Source organism: Balaenoptera musculus, chromosome 12 (assembly GCF_009873245.2).
Source record: "Balaenoptera musculus isolate JJ_BM4_2016_0621 chromosome 12, mBalMus1.pri.v3, whole genome shotgun sequence".
Lineage (NCBI taxonomy): Eukaryota > Metazoa > Chordata > Mammalia > Artiodactyla > Balaenopteridae > Balaenoptera > Balaenoptera musculus.
In genome coordinates, this window is record NC_045796.1 from 68,849,950 (window position 1) to 68,863,123 (window position 13,174).

At 39.8% G+C, this 13,174-nt stretch overlaps 1 protein-coding gene and 1 long non-coding RNA gene across 2 annotated transcripts in view; both read left to right on the plus strand.

The window, feature by feature from the left end:
- GABRR1 (gamma-aminobutyric acid type A receptor subunit rho1) overlaps positions 1–6,461 on the plus strand; it is a 33,386-nt gene extending 26,925 nt beyond the window's left edge. The window contains exons 7-9 of the mRNA XM_036871797.1: positions 1,224–1,376; positions 3,950–4,146; positions 5,285–6,461. Of these exons, the coding sequence (XP_036727692.1) occupies positions 1,224–1,376; positions 3,950–4,146; positions 5,285–5,578 (644 nt within the window). The 3' untranslated portion in view covers positions 5,579–6,461. The remainder of the gene's footprint in view (positions 1–1,223; positions 1,377–3,949; positions 4,147–5,284) is intronic.
- A 3,533-nt stretch (positions 6,462–9,994) lies between these two features.
- Positions 9,995–11,593, plus strand: LOC118905356. Its single transcript, XR_005022208.1, has 2 exons — positions 9,995–10,444; positions 10,832–11,593. It is a non-coding gene; the product is annotated as an uncharacterized LOC118905356 (long non-coding RNA).
- Positions 11,594–13,174: the final 1,581 nt, after the last annotated feature.

Below are 13,174 nucleotides of genomic sequence, written 5' to 3' on the forward strand. Positions count from 1 at the left end.
CGTTTGAGTCTCTCTGATCTGTATCAGAGGGCACTGCTCCCTTCCAACATGTGGCAATCCCGCGTCTCTTATCTTTTGCATACATCACCCACCAGTCTTGGTCCTTTGGGGGATCCCCCATTCCTTTGACTCTTAGCATTTTGACCTTCCTCCTTGCGTGAGTCCATTTCAGGCTGCTATAACAAAGTACCATAGACTAGGTAGCTTCCAAACAACAGAAATTTATTTCGCACAGTTCTGGAGGCTGGGAAGTCCAAAATCAAGGTCCCGGCAGATTCAGTGTCTGATGAGAGCCCGCTCCCTAGTTCAGAGACTCACTGTGTCCTCACATGGGGGAGGAGGCGAGGGAGCTCTCCGAGACACGTGTTATAAGGGCACCAATCCCATTCATGATGTAATGACCTCCCAAAGGCCCCACCTCCAAATACCATCACATAGAGGATTAGGTTTCAACACATGACTTTGAGAAGGACACAGGCATTCGGTCTGTAAGCACCTCCACAGTCACTTCTTGGAGCTGTTATAATTATAACCGTTGCACAAAAGTTGTCCTGGATGCCAAGTTTTCTAGTTCATGTTGCCAAGTCCCCATTTTATTTTCAGTCCTCATCATGTCAAATTTATCCTGCCTTTTCCTCTCCTTCCACCATTCTCCTGTTCCTTTCAACTCCTCCCTGTAAGTTTTCCTCGTAAAGAACAACAGGGTGGAGCTAAAGCATAGCCTAAATGCATCGTTGTACTTAGCGTGGTATTTTAACTTCAAACATATTTTCCCCCATGAGAAATCCAATGGGCGTTGTTAAATCCATACATCTCAAGCTTTAACATGTATAGGAATCACGTGGGGAGGAGTGTTAAAAGGAGGTCTGAGTCAGTAGGATCTGGGGCGGGGCCCGAGAGTCTGCATTTCCAACAAGCAACCAAGTGATGGCGGTACTTCCAGGCCCTGTGCCGTAGTTTGAGTAACAAGAGTCTTCAATGGCCTGGTTCCCTTTACGTACAGAATGAGGGCCAAAATTCCTTGAGATGGACTCACTCACCCATGCGGTATGAGTTATCGTATAATCACCCTGTTCCATGGTTTTTCTCACTTCCCCTTTATAAAGGTAGGGTAAGTTTCCAGGGAAGCGTCTAAGGCATTTATGATTCTCTGAATAAAGTTTGTCCTATGAAGGAGCTGAGTGGCTCTGCTGTGTGTCCTCTTTTCTTCCTGTGTCCCCCAGGCTGGTACAACCGTCTCTACATTAACTTCACGTTGCGTCGCCACATCTTCTTCTTCTTGCTGCAAACCTACTTTCCCGCCACCTTGATGGTCATGCTGTCCTGGGTGTCCTTCTGGATCGACCGCAGAGCTGTGCCCGCCAGAGTCCCTTTAGGTAAGAAACCTCTCAAGTGCACATTCCAGATATCTGAAAACACAAGTAATTCCTTCCAGATAAAACCATTCTTTCTTTCCAAATTGGTCCTGAACCCCTGTTGGTATTATAACTTGGAAAAACTTTGTTATTCATTCACAGGTAAAATGCCACTATTAAGAATCTACGTAGCAGGAATTCCCTGGTGGTCCAATGGCTAGGACTCTGCACTTTCATGGCTGAGGGCCTGGCTTCCATCCCTGGTCTGGGAACTAAGATCCCAAAAGCATTGAGGCCAAAAAAGAAAAGAGAAAAAATCTATGCAGCAAAGCTGTTTCTAGGTCCCCATAGGTTCCCATGTAAACAACTCATCTTTAATCTTGTTAGAGCTGAGTTCTGGGGTGGCTGGTCCTGGTCTGTGGTGCTTCCTCTGCCCACCTGCCTAAGAAAGTCACATTCTGTAATGGGGTTTCTCCAAAGGTGGCCCAAGGGATCTTTGTGACAGTCTCTGGGGGAAATTGTTTAAAATGAAGAATCCGGGGTCCCATCTACATGTATAGGATCAGAAGCTCTGAGAGAGGACCAGGAATTTGCATTTTGAACAAGCTCCCCCAGTAATTTTTTTTTTCTGTAAATGTTTTATATTTTGATTTGTATGGTAGTTATAGAAATATATAAATTCATTGAGCTCAATATTTAGGATTTGTGCACTTTATTGTAAGCAAATTATTCTTCAATTTATCTCTCCTTTTTTAAAAATTTATTTTATTTATTTTCTTTTGGCTGTGTTGGGTCTTCATTGCTGCGTGCGGCGTTCTCTAGTTGCGGCGAGCGGGGGCTACTCTTTGTTGTGGTGCGCGGGTTTCCCATCGCGGTGGCTTCTCTTGTTGCGGAGCTTGGGCTCTAGGTGCGCAGGCTTCAGTAGTTGTGGCATGTGGGCTCAGTAGTTGTGGCTCGCGGGCTCCAGAGCGCAGGCTCAGTAGTTGTGGCACACGGGCTTAGTTGCTCCACGGCATGTGGGATCTTCCCGGACCAGGGCTCGAACCTGTGTCCCCTGCATTGGCAGGCGGATTCTTAAACACTGTGCCACCAGGGATGTCCCACATTCTTCAATTTAAAGTCAGAAAACTAACCAGATTTTAGGAAGTCTCGCTTTTTAAAATTGCTTGTCCAAATTTTTTTTTTATTATTATTTTTCCACTTTCTTGCACATCTATTACCTTTTCCTGTCTTGACTGGTTTCCTCTACTTACTCATTGATCTGTTGATCAAGTCTTCGTGATCTTTTGCCTTGGTTCACAAAGATAAAAACACCTTATCATTGGTGTCTGTCACTGCTTTCAATCCATAAGGTAACATAGTAACAGCTAATACTAATTGTGAAGTATTGGGCTGTTTTACATACATTATCCCACTTAATTCGCATTAAAAAAGCTCACGAACTAGCTATTATTATCATTGTTTTACTGCCCACCCCCCACCCCGCCCCCGTAATTCCTATACATACTCAAGTCTGAGAATCCCTACTCTACAAGCCTTCCATCAACAGCTATTTGCTATCAACTCTCTTCCCCGCTTTAAATATCGCACCCACTCCACACACGGCACTATTGCTAATACGTCCAGGAGCTTCAAAGGAGAGATGACCCACCAGTTTTTAGTGAAATAGGATTGGCGCTGGCCCTTAAGATGACCCCAATCCGCTGTGATTTGGTGTTTGCCAAGCAAATGTTCTGAGCTTAATTTGAAATCTTGGGGAAATTTCCACTGACAGATGCCCTGGCCTTTAACGGTTGTTCTGTAGCTTGAACAGTTACCGTGCTCAATAAATAAACATTCTAGTTTAAAAGATCTGTTTCCCATAAATGAGGTTAACATCATTCTCGGTAAAATTGACTGAGTCCTCAAGTCAACACGGCAGAATGCGCAGCCAGGTGCAGCATGGTGGGATGGGGCTCTGCCAGAGGTGCCCTGACAGCTGGTAATATAGGCCCAGGACTGCAAGATTCTACACCAGCAACAAGGGCACAAAGATTAAAACAAAACTTGTGTACCTTTTTTCCCTTTTCTGGAGAAGGAGTTACAAGAAATATATATACTTGCTCGTATATGCAATCTTTGTTTTTTTATTCATTTATTTTTATTTTATTTATTTATTTTTTGGCCGTGCCCTGCGACTTGCGGGATCTCAGTTCCCCGACCAGGGATTGAATCCGGGTCAGGGCAGTGATAGCCCGGAATCCTTACCATTAGGCCACCAGGGAACGCCCCTGCAATCTTTGCTTTGTGCAATTGAATGGAAAGACCCTGCCAACCTGTCAGGGGCTCTCTGCCGAAGAACAGAGTGATGCAAAGGCTGTGATGAAGATGCAGGGATACAGAGCCGGGAAAGGGTGAGCATGGGGGTTGGAGGAACAGGAGAAGCTTCGTAAAAGCTAAAACTGAGAAGGTGAGCAGGTGTTTGCTAGACAGAGGGGGCAGGGATGGAGACATTCTAGGCTAGAGGAGCAGCTGGGAGAAAGAACAGAGGCACGAAGCCATCCGGTGGGTTTGGTGAAAGACAAACCCATGCTTCTTTCTCACGGTGTCTGCAGGGATCACCACGGTGCTGACCATGTCCACCATCATCACGGGTGTGAATGCCTCCATGCCCCGCGTGTCCTACATCAAGGCTGTGGACATCTACCTCTGGGTCAGCTTCGTGTTCGTGTTCCTCTCAGTGCTAGAGTACGCGGCCGTCAACTACCTGACCACCGTGCAGGAGCGCAAAGAGCGGAGGCCGCAGGAGAAGGTGACTTTACCATGAGCCGGAGTGTCTGCCCGGGAACGGGGGCCTGGACTAGCTCTGCACCCCGGGCAGGTCCAACCTCCTCTGTCAAATGGGACGATGACACCCCCTCCTCCACCTACTTCATGGGTTGGTGTGAAGAGCAAACAAAAACGGTGTGAAATTTACTCCGGGCTACTTCTTTCATTCATTCAAATATTTATTTGGCACCTACCATATACCAGGAGCTGCTAAGCCAAGTTAGCTAAGACGTGGTCCCTTTAATCTTGGTGGTGTTGGTAGTTTAGTGATAAAAATAAATGGCAGTTCAACACGGTGGAACAAATGATTTATGAACATAGAGGTATCATAAACGAAGCTTCCAGGAATTTCTTTTTCCAAGACATTCTTTTTAATAGTGGTATAATAATAAATGGCTTGGATGTAACATGATTTATTCCCCTATTAATGGGCAGTATATTGTTTCCATTTTTTGCCACTATAATAAATGCTTCAATAAACATTATATATATAAATATATATACATATATATTTATATACATATACATATACATATATATATATTATACATATATATTTATATATATATAAAATCTTCCAGGGAAACATATCCTCCATTCTAGGAAATTTTCCTCCACATGTGACCTCATACATCTCCCATCACTTCCCAGATCATCTTCCCTCCTACCTGGTTTCCCTTTCGTCCTCCTGTCTGCAATTCAATGGTTATCTGCTCCAGAAAACTCTAGCTACATAGGAGGAACTATCCCCACAATGCCACACCTTTCAAATTCCCCCACCCCCCCACCGTCGCTCTCTCTCTCTCACACACACACACACACATGCACGCAATAATTGTAAACATTTTTATCAGGGCTCATATCAGTTTATGATCTCATGGAGAACATGCCGATTATCTGATCATGAACCTTCTTGTGGGTCTCTGATATGACGTGATGTTTCCTAACATTTGATGGGTTACCTGCTGTTTTAGAATGTTTACTGTGCCACCACCATTATTCCCCCAACCCCATAATAGAAACTAGAAAAAGGCAATGCTCTCCACTAGCAGCTTCTTTGGAAGGGCTTCTGAGAGAGGATGCTGAGCTCGCATCCCAACGTGCGTTTGCTGTGTCCGCAGCTTCCCTGCACCTGCGGGTTGCCTCAGCCACGCACGGTCCTGCTGGACGGCAGCTACAGTGACGGGGAGGTGAACGACCTGGGCAGCTACACGACCGACAACGGAGACAAGCCAGACAGGATGATGGTGCAGCTGACGCTGGCCTCGGAGAGGAGCTCCCCGCAGAGGAAAAGCCAGAGGAGCAGCTACGTGAGCATGAAGATTGACACTCATGCCATTGATAAATACTCCAGAATCATTTTTCCAGCTGCATACATCTTATTCAATTTAATATACTGGTCGATTTTCTCATAAATCCTGTAATTCTATAAATTTCACATTCTTCTATATATACTACAGAAATACCTGAATGATGAAAAATAATTTAAGGTTATGATGAAAAGAAAGTTCACAGTACCCACCCTTCTCCATCTTTCCAAAACTACACTGACAAGACACTTACTGGTTTAATTTGCACTTACCACCTATTGTGTACACAGCATTATACTCAGTGCTGCAGGTATAGACACCCATAGCAACTGATGATAGTTGTTACTGAGATCCCCTAGAAAATCACGCTGCCAGTGAGGTGGGCACACTGTGGTTCAACCTCTTTTAGACCCTAAATGCTTATTCATATGAACCATGTCCCTTACGTGAGTGTCATTCTATTCTCTGGACCAAGTGGAACTGGGAAGCACCTAAAGTTCATTTACATGGAACATACATGCACCTAAACCCCACTTTGATCAAAATTCGTACTTCAGTTTATAGCCTCTTATTTTATATGCATCTCCTCGTGTTGATTTCAATACAAGGCAATAATATTTCTTTTATTTACATCTTGTGGTTCCTGAGGTTTTACCTCTTCACCAGAAAAGCTCTTTTGATTGGGTGCAATGGCTTCTGATTTGGGTAGGAAATTTCCATGGTAGGGAAACTTTGAAGAAGAGGGTATATGCATGCATTTTGTCAGTTTTGTCATAGAGGTAACTAGCCTAGAAAACTTGTGTGTTTAAGTGTTCCCTGTTTAATAGTTACTGCTTCATGGATCTCCACCTTGGAGCATGTCCAAGTTCAAAGTGAAGTCAGTAATGTGTTATCTTCACTGAGGAACTTGGGAATAGACTGATTTTTTTCTGCATAAACTTTTCAAGGAAATGCATAATTTGGGACTACCTGTAACTCTTTAGGATGAGAAATACATGGTTTCTGAATTTTAAAAAAAGAAATGGGAGCACATCACTGGACATCTCCATTTATACTCAGTGAATACCAGCATTTTCTGTGAACCAGAAAACAATGGCCACTGATGTAAGAGCATGGGATAAAGGAGAGTGTTCTAATCTGATGTATTATTTAAAAAACGAATAGCTATTCATACCATATATCTACAGGATCAACCCCTACCAAACTTATCCCGACAGCATTTGTTTGAAACTCAACTAAATTCTGTACACAGTAATGCCATTTTTATACCAAAGTTAATTTGACTGATCCCTATACTAATATCATGTTATTTCTTAATGAGGGCTATACTTTATTCTAATCTTTAAAAAAACCCAAATTTGCAGAAAGCCTAATTACAAGGCAATCTCCCATTTCTTCCAATAAAAGCTCATCAAAAAAAAACCCCAAAGTTTTTTAAGCAAACTCTAGTAGAAAAACGTAAAGGAATATAGATGAAATAGTTGAACGTCAACTTTTTTTTTTAATTAATTAATTAATTAAATTTATTTTTGGCTGTGTTGGGTCTTCGTTTCTGTGTGAGGGCTGTCTCTAGTTGCGGCAAGCGGGGGCCACTCTTCATCGTGGTGCGCGGGCCTCTCACTATTGCGGCCTCTCTTGTTGCGGAGCACAGGTTCCAGACACGCAGGCTCAGTAGTTGTGGCTCACGGGCCTAGTCGCTCCGTGGCATGTGGGATCTTCCCAGACCAGGGCTCGAACCCGTGTCCCCTGCATTGGCAGGCAGATTCTCAACCACTGTGCCACCAGGGAAGCCCCTGAACGTCAACTTTTAATATTAAAAATATTTTTAGAACATTACCTTTTTCATGCTTATTTTATGAAACAATTTCAATCAAACTTCACAAACATCTTTGCCACTTGCTTTGTCCTCATGAGCAAGGCCACTCTAAACCATCTGGCAGGTTTCTGGGGCACGTAATCTGAACTTCCATCTATCCCATTTGGGAAACTCCACCATTCGAATCAACATATAGGATGCTGTATTAGTCTGCTCAGGCCACCAGAGCAAAGTACCGTTGACTGGGTGGCTTAAACAACAGAAATTTATTTTCTTTCAGTTCTGGAGGCTGGAAGTCCGAGATCAAGGTGTCAGCAGGTTTGGTTTCTCCTGAGGCCTCTTACCTTGGCTGGCAGATGGCCGCCTTCTTGCTGTGTCTTCACATGGCTTTTTTCTCTGAATACATGCATCCCTGGTGTCTCTTCCTTTTCTTTTAGGGACAGTAGTCATGCTGGATTAGAGCCCAGCCCTTATGATCTCATTTAACCTAAATTACCTCTTTAAAGGCCCTATCTTTAAATAAGTCACACTGGGAGGTGAGGGCTTCAACATACGAATTTGGGGAGGACACAATTCAGCCCATAACAGATGCCCATGGGAATTATTCAGCTGCATAATAGTATATCCAGTGCATCTTACAAGTATTTATTCTTGATCTTTGCAACATAATCACATATTGTTTTTTAAACATCTTTAAAAGGCTGGTTTACATTGATATCTATACTAGTGATTATGAAGAATAAGTTATTAAATTCATGTTGTTTCTTTGCTATCTTTTCTAGCAATTCTCTCAGGTGACCTCTACAAGCATTTAAAAGTAGCATCGACTGAGGTGATTTCCATGGTAATGTTTTCCCAAGACAGTACTTTGCTCTCAAAGCTATGTAACTGAGAGAGAACTCTGTAATTTGACTTTGTAAAGACCCAAATACAAAGCATTACTCTCTTTTCTGATAACTTTGGAGAAAACCTCGCCTTATATGTGGGCATCTATAGCACTTAATAAACTTTTGCTGGCATGACTGCAGAGTAGGAAGATTTGGTTAATAATATTGTCTGGTTAATATGCAGGTACCATATGGCCATATTGGATAATTAATTTTTAAAGAGTTAAAATACTGTAAAATACACTTGACTAAAACTATATCAAAAATAATTTATTCTCTGTTGGGTAGTTCAAAAGGCACTCCAGGAGTCTGAGGGTTTCTTATTATTGTTGTGATACAATGTGGACATCACAAAGATGTGCAGAGTGTTAGCATTGGGGCTAGTCAGACCAGCTTTTATTTCACAGCAATATTCTCTTCCTGTGTTTTATGTTCCTGACCAATATTCTTTAGTTTTTTCATAATTCATATTTCATAGAGAAGTGTGATGCCAGGTTTCAGAGAGAATAAAAAATGGAAACAACCTAAGTGTCCATTGACAGATGAATGGATAAAGATGTGGTATATGTATTATACAATGGAATACTACTCAGCCATAAAAAATAACAGTCTTGCCATTTGCAACAACATGGGTGGGCCTAGAGGGAATTATGCTAAGCGAAATAAGTCAGACAGGGAAAGACAAATACCATATGATCTCACATATATGTGGAATCTAAAAACAAAACAAAACAAAAACACACAAAAAATGAACAAGCAAAATAAAACGGAACCAAACTGATAAGATACAGAGATCAGATTAGTGGTTACCAGAGGGGAAGGGGTTGGGAGGGTGGGAGAAATGGGTGAAGGGGCTCAACCATACGGTGATGGATGGTAACTAGACTTGTGGTGGTGATCACTTTATAGTGTATACTGATGTCGAATTATAATGCTGTACACCTGAAACTTAAAGAAAAAAAAAAAAGGTTTGTTAATAACAATGAAACCTGACATTTGTAAAACCCAGTTTTATTAAAAAAGGAAAAAGTACTTTCACATTTGCTGTTTCATTTGAAGCTGAATGAGGAAATTTTAAAGGCAGAGAAAGACTGACTGGCATGTATTGATTAAATAAATGGCTAACAGGTAAAAGACTCCTAACCCAGTTCTCGTTCACCTTATTACAGATAATGGATGAATACTGAACAAGTAAACAAAATGTCACGCACAATACATAAACGTTAGTACGAGGAAATATTTTTTTTTACCAGTGGCATCTTTTTATTTATTCATTCATTCAGCAAGTAATTCTGAGCACCTACTACGTAGCATGTAAAGTTCAAGACCAGTGCTTCTCAAACCATCTGTGGTGAAGGACCAGTTTGTTAATTATTTTATATTTCCAATCCAGTGGAGAATTCCACTTGGGCTTCAGTTGCTGCATTTGAGTTATTACTTCAATACTTTGTATTGAAGTTGAAAAAAAATTTGAAAGAAAATTTTTTAAAGAAAATTCAATACTGTAATTATGTACCTACCTCTTACCATGTAAAACTTGCATTGGCATTTTTCAGCATCTGAGACTAGTAAAACATTTATTTTTAAACAAAAGAACTTAATTGTTCTTTTAAAATTCTCATATAAATAATATGACGTTCAAAGTTTAAAAGCAAATCAACATCTGTAATACTGATGCATAAGAGAATATAATACATCACATTGTATTTGGGTAACTGTTTATCTTCATATATTTTTAAAACTCCCTAATTATGTTGAAAAAAACCCCAAGACCATTGCTATTTGATAAACATATTTATTAACATTTTAGATTTTTTCATACATACTTTAATATGTATGTATTAACATATTTTAAAAATGACTATGATCTGATGGTAGTAGAGACTGATTGCTTACTTGAAAAAATTATTTCATACATGTCAAAATGCACTATCCTCAACTATTTAATTGGTTTGTAAAATGCTTGAAGTATGTAAAAAAAATAAAGATGTAGTTTTTCATACCTTACAGTCTTATAAAGAGTTGCTAGCTGGCACAAAGACAATTAATTCATTTTACAATGAAAATTTACTTTGATAGTTTGAAGGCTAGTGCTATGTAGGACATTTTCCAGAAGACCAGAGATACTTCAGATAAAAAGAAATGTATAAAACACAGCTATCAGAAATGGTTTTTTAAAAAGAATATATTATAAAATAAGACAATCACTTTTTAAGAAAAGACTTTTCATATCGATTTCTTCTATTCAAACAGACTGACATGACTCAGGTATTTTTTTTTTTTTTTTTTTTTTTTTTAAACATGTTGACCACAGAAACAAGTCACTTTTTTTTTTTTTTTTTAATTTTTTTTTATAGCTACTTTATTTATTTATTTATTTATTTTTGGCTGTGTTGGGTCTTCGGTTCGTGCAAGGGCTTTCTCTAGTTGCGGCAAGTGGGGGCCACTCTTCATCGCGGTGCGCGGGCCTTTCACTATCGCGGCCCCTCCCGTTGCGGGGCACAGGCTCCAGACGCGCAGGCTCAGTAGTTGTGGCTCACGGGCCCAGCTGCTCCGTGGCATGTGGGATCTTCCCAGACCAGGGCTCGAACCCGTGTCCCCTGCATTAGCAGGCAGATTCTCAACCACTGCGCCACCAGGGAAGCCCTGACTCAGGTATTTTTAAGTGTTTTAGAAACACTTCCTCAAAAATTTCCAAGACAGCAGCCTTCAGATGCTCCCTCAATCCCAGTGTTGCTCAGATGAAGCAAATCTTATGAGAACTTACCACCAACCACAAGTTTTTTTGAGGCATGGACCGTATCTTACTCTTTGTCTTATCCCCAGTGCTTAGAAGTAGGCTCTCCTCGACAAATGTTCACTGAACTCCATTGCTGAAATTATAACAGCAAAAATATCAACACAACTCATCAATAAATAAACAGTCCTTTGGAGGATTGTGGGAAATCAAAACACTTTCAGTTTATACAAGTATCCATAAACACATGAAAATGTTCTAGTTTATCCTAAATGCCCCAGCCCTTATGAGTACTACAGGAAGAAGTAATTAAAAGGGAAAATTTTCCTGAGTAGTTCATAAACTGTGGGTAGTTTTTAAAACTGAATAGCAGTCTGAGAATTTTAAGAGGCAAGCTAAATATTAGATATACTCAGTCTTATTATATAGTATATAGCAACTTCGTAATTAGTAGTACCACATAATTGTTTTATACAGGTCCCATATTCAGTCAGGCCTGCTTTTAAAATTAAGTCACAAAAGAGAAAACATTTTCAATCTGTAATTAAATTTAAACCATTAATTTGAATTATACTTTTAAGGTCTATTAATTTAACAAAGATAGCCAAAAGTTGCTATTTGAGGAAAAGGCCTTCCAATCAGGTTGTGAACAGTGAAAGTTATTAAAAAAAAAAAAAAAAGCATGCAATAAAAGCATTTTCCATAAAAACAAAGATACCTCAAGCAGGTACACCTATATCTCTAGTTTAGGTCAGAAACTAATTCAATATATTAAAAATTATATTATTTTAAACTTTACATGAACTCAGCTTCTTGGCCTGTTTTTTTCCAGATGAGTCAGGTTTTAGTGTACTTGAAGGAAATTAAGCATATTGAGAAGACAATGGCTTCAAAGAACATACAATCTAGTGGAGGAATAACGCACAGTCACTGAATCCAAGTGACAGTAAAGTGTCATCATTCAAATTAATTCTGGGAGAAAAACTTAGCTGCCCCCTTCCTCAAAATCAAGACACAAAATTTTGAAAAAGTCCTATTCATGTGTCAACCTCCTAAAAATAAATTTTTGTCTTTTAAATATAAAGAGCTATATATAACCCTTTTTATCGAAAAGTGACACTGTTCTCCTGTAATCGAGTGCTTCCCCATTTATCTTCCAAAATCTTTGGGGACTTAATCCAAAATATGAGGACTAATCAATAATGATAATTTAAGCTAAGTATAAAAGTTTATGAAAATTTAGCACATTCCAAACACGCCATTGAAGTATGAGGATAAAGAAAGAACTTAGTTCCAAAAGGAAAAACTACCATTACAAATGAAGTAGTCTCCCGAATTCAAATGGCATAGTGAAGATTAGCTACAGTTGTTCCTCTGGACAGATTTTTGACTCAGCAGTTATTTATGTCATTTATTTACACTCTTTAGTGTAATATGGCTCAGTTAATTCACTGATATATAAAAAGTAAAAAGGGATTTAAAAAGTCTGAATTATATTAAATAACTTAAAGTAAAATAATGTAAAATGTCAAGGTGAGATCTGGGGAAAAAAATATATACTTCTAGATAGACTCTGGAGCATCTCAACCTCTCTTCTGACATGATAAATCCAGGATATATTCCAATGGGTAATCCCATATGTTGACCAAGTTTTTTAAATGTTGAAAGGAAAACAAAATCTTACAGAAACTCAGAAGGGACACAAATCTTAGCGGTATGTCAACATTACCTCCCGACTGGGTTGTGGCGGATAGCGCTGGTACAGGCCGTACCTCTCCCCTGCACATCAGCAGCAACTCGACACCTTGCTCTCTCATGCAGGATGCTTATCAGAACACAAGTGAATTGGCAACAACAGAATTCTAACCTGACATTTTCTCTAATTCGTTTTTAAAGGGTAAATTCATCACAAATACTTCGTATGAGTAACAGTTAACTTGTGACAGTTCACAAAAGATAGGAGAATATCAGTGGGTCAGGACACCAGTTAACAATCACTGCTCTAGAATTTTAGCGAGGCTTTAGAAAATAAAACCACATTCCTTAGAGTGCAGGATTTATATAAGGAATTTGAAGCTTGTAGTTGAGAAATGTATTAAATTGATAATTAGGAAACTAATTCTGTTTTTATAAACCAGAGGTCTTGGACATATCCAATTCTCAGCGTGAAGCCTTTGTTGATCCCTCTTCTGTTTGCAAAATACATACCAACCATGCCTCTTTGAGGTTATAAATAATCAAAGAGTGTCATGGAGGATCAT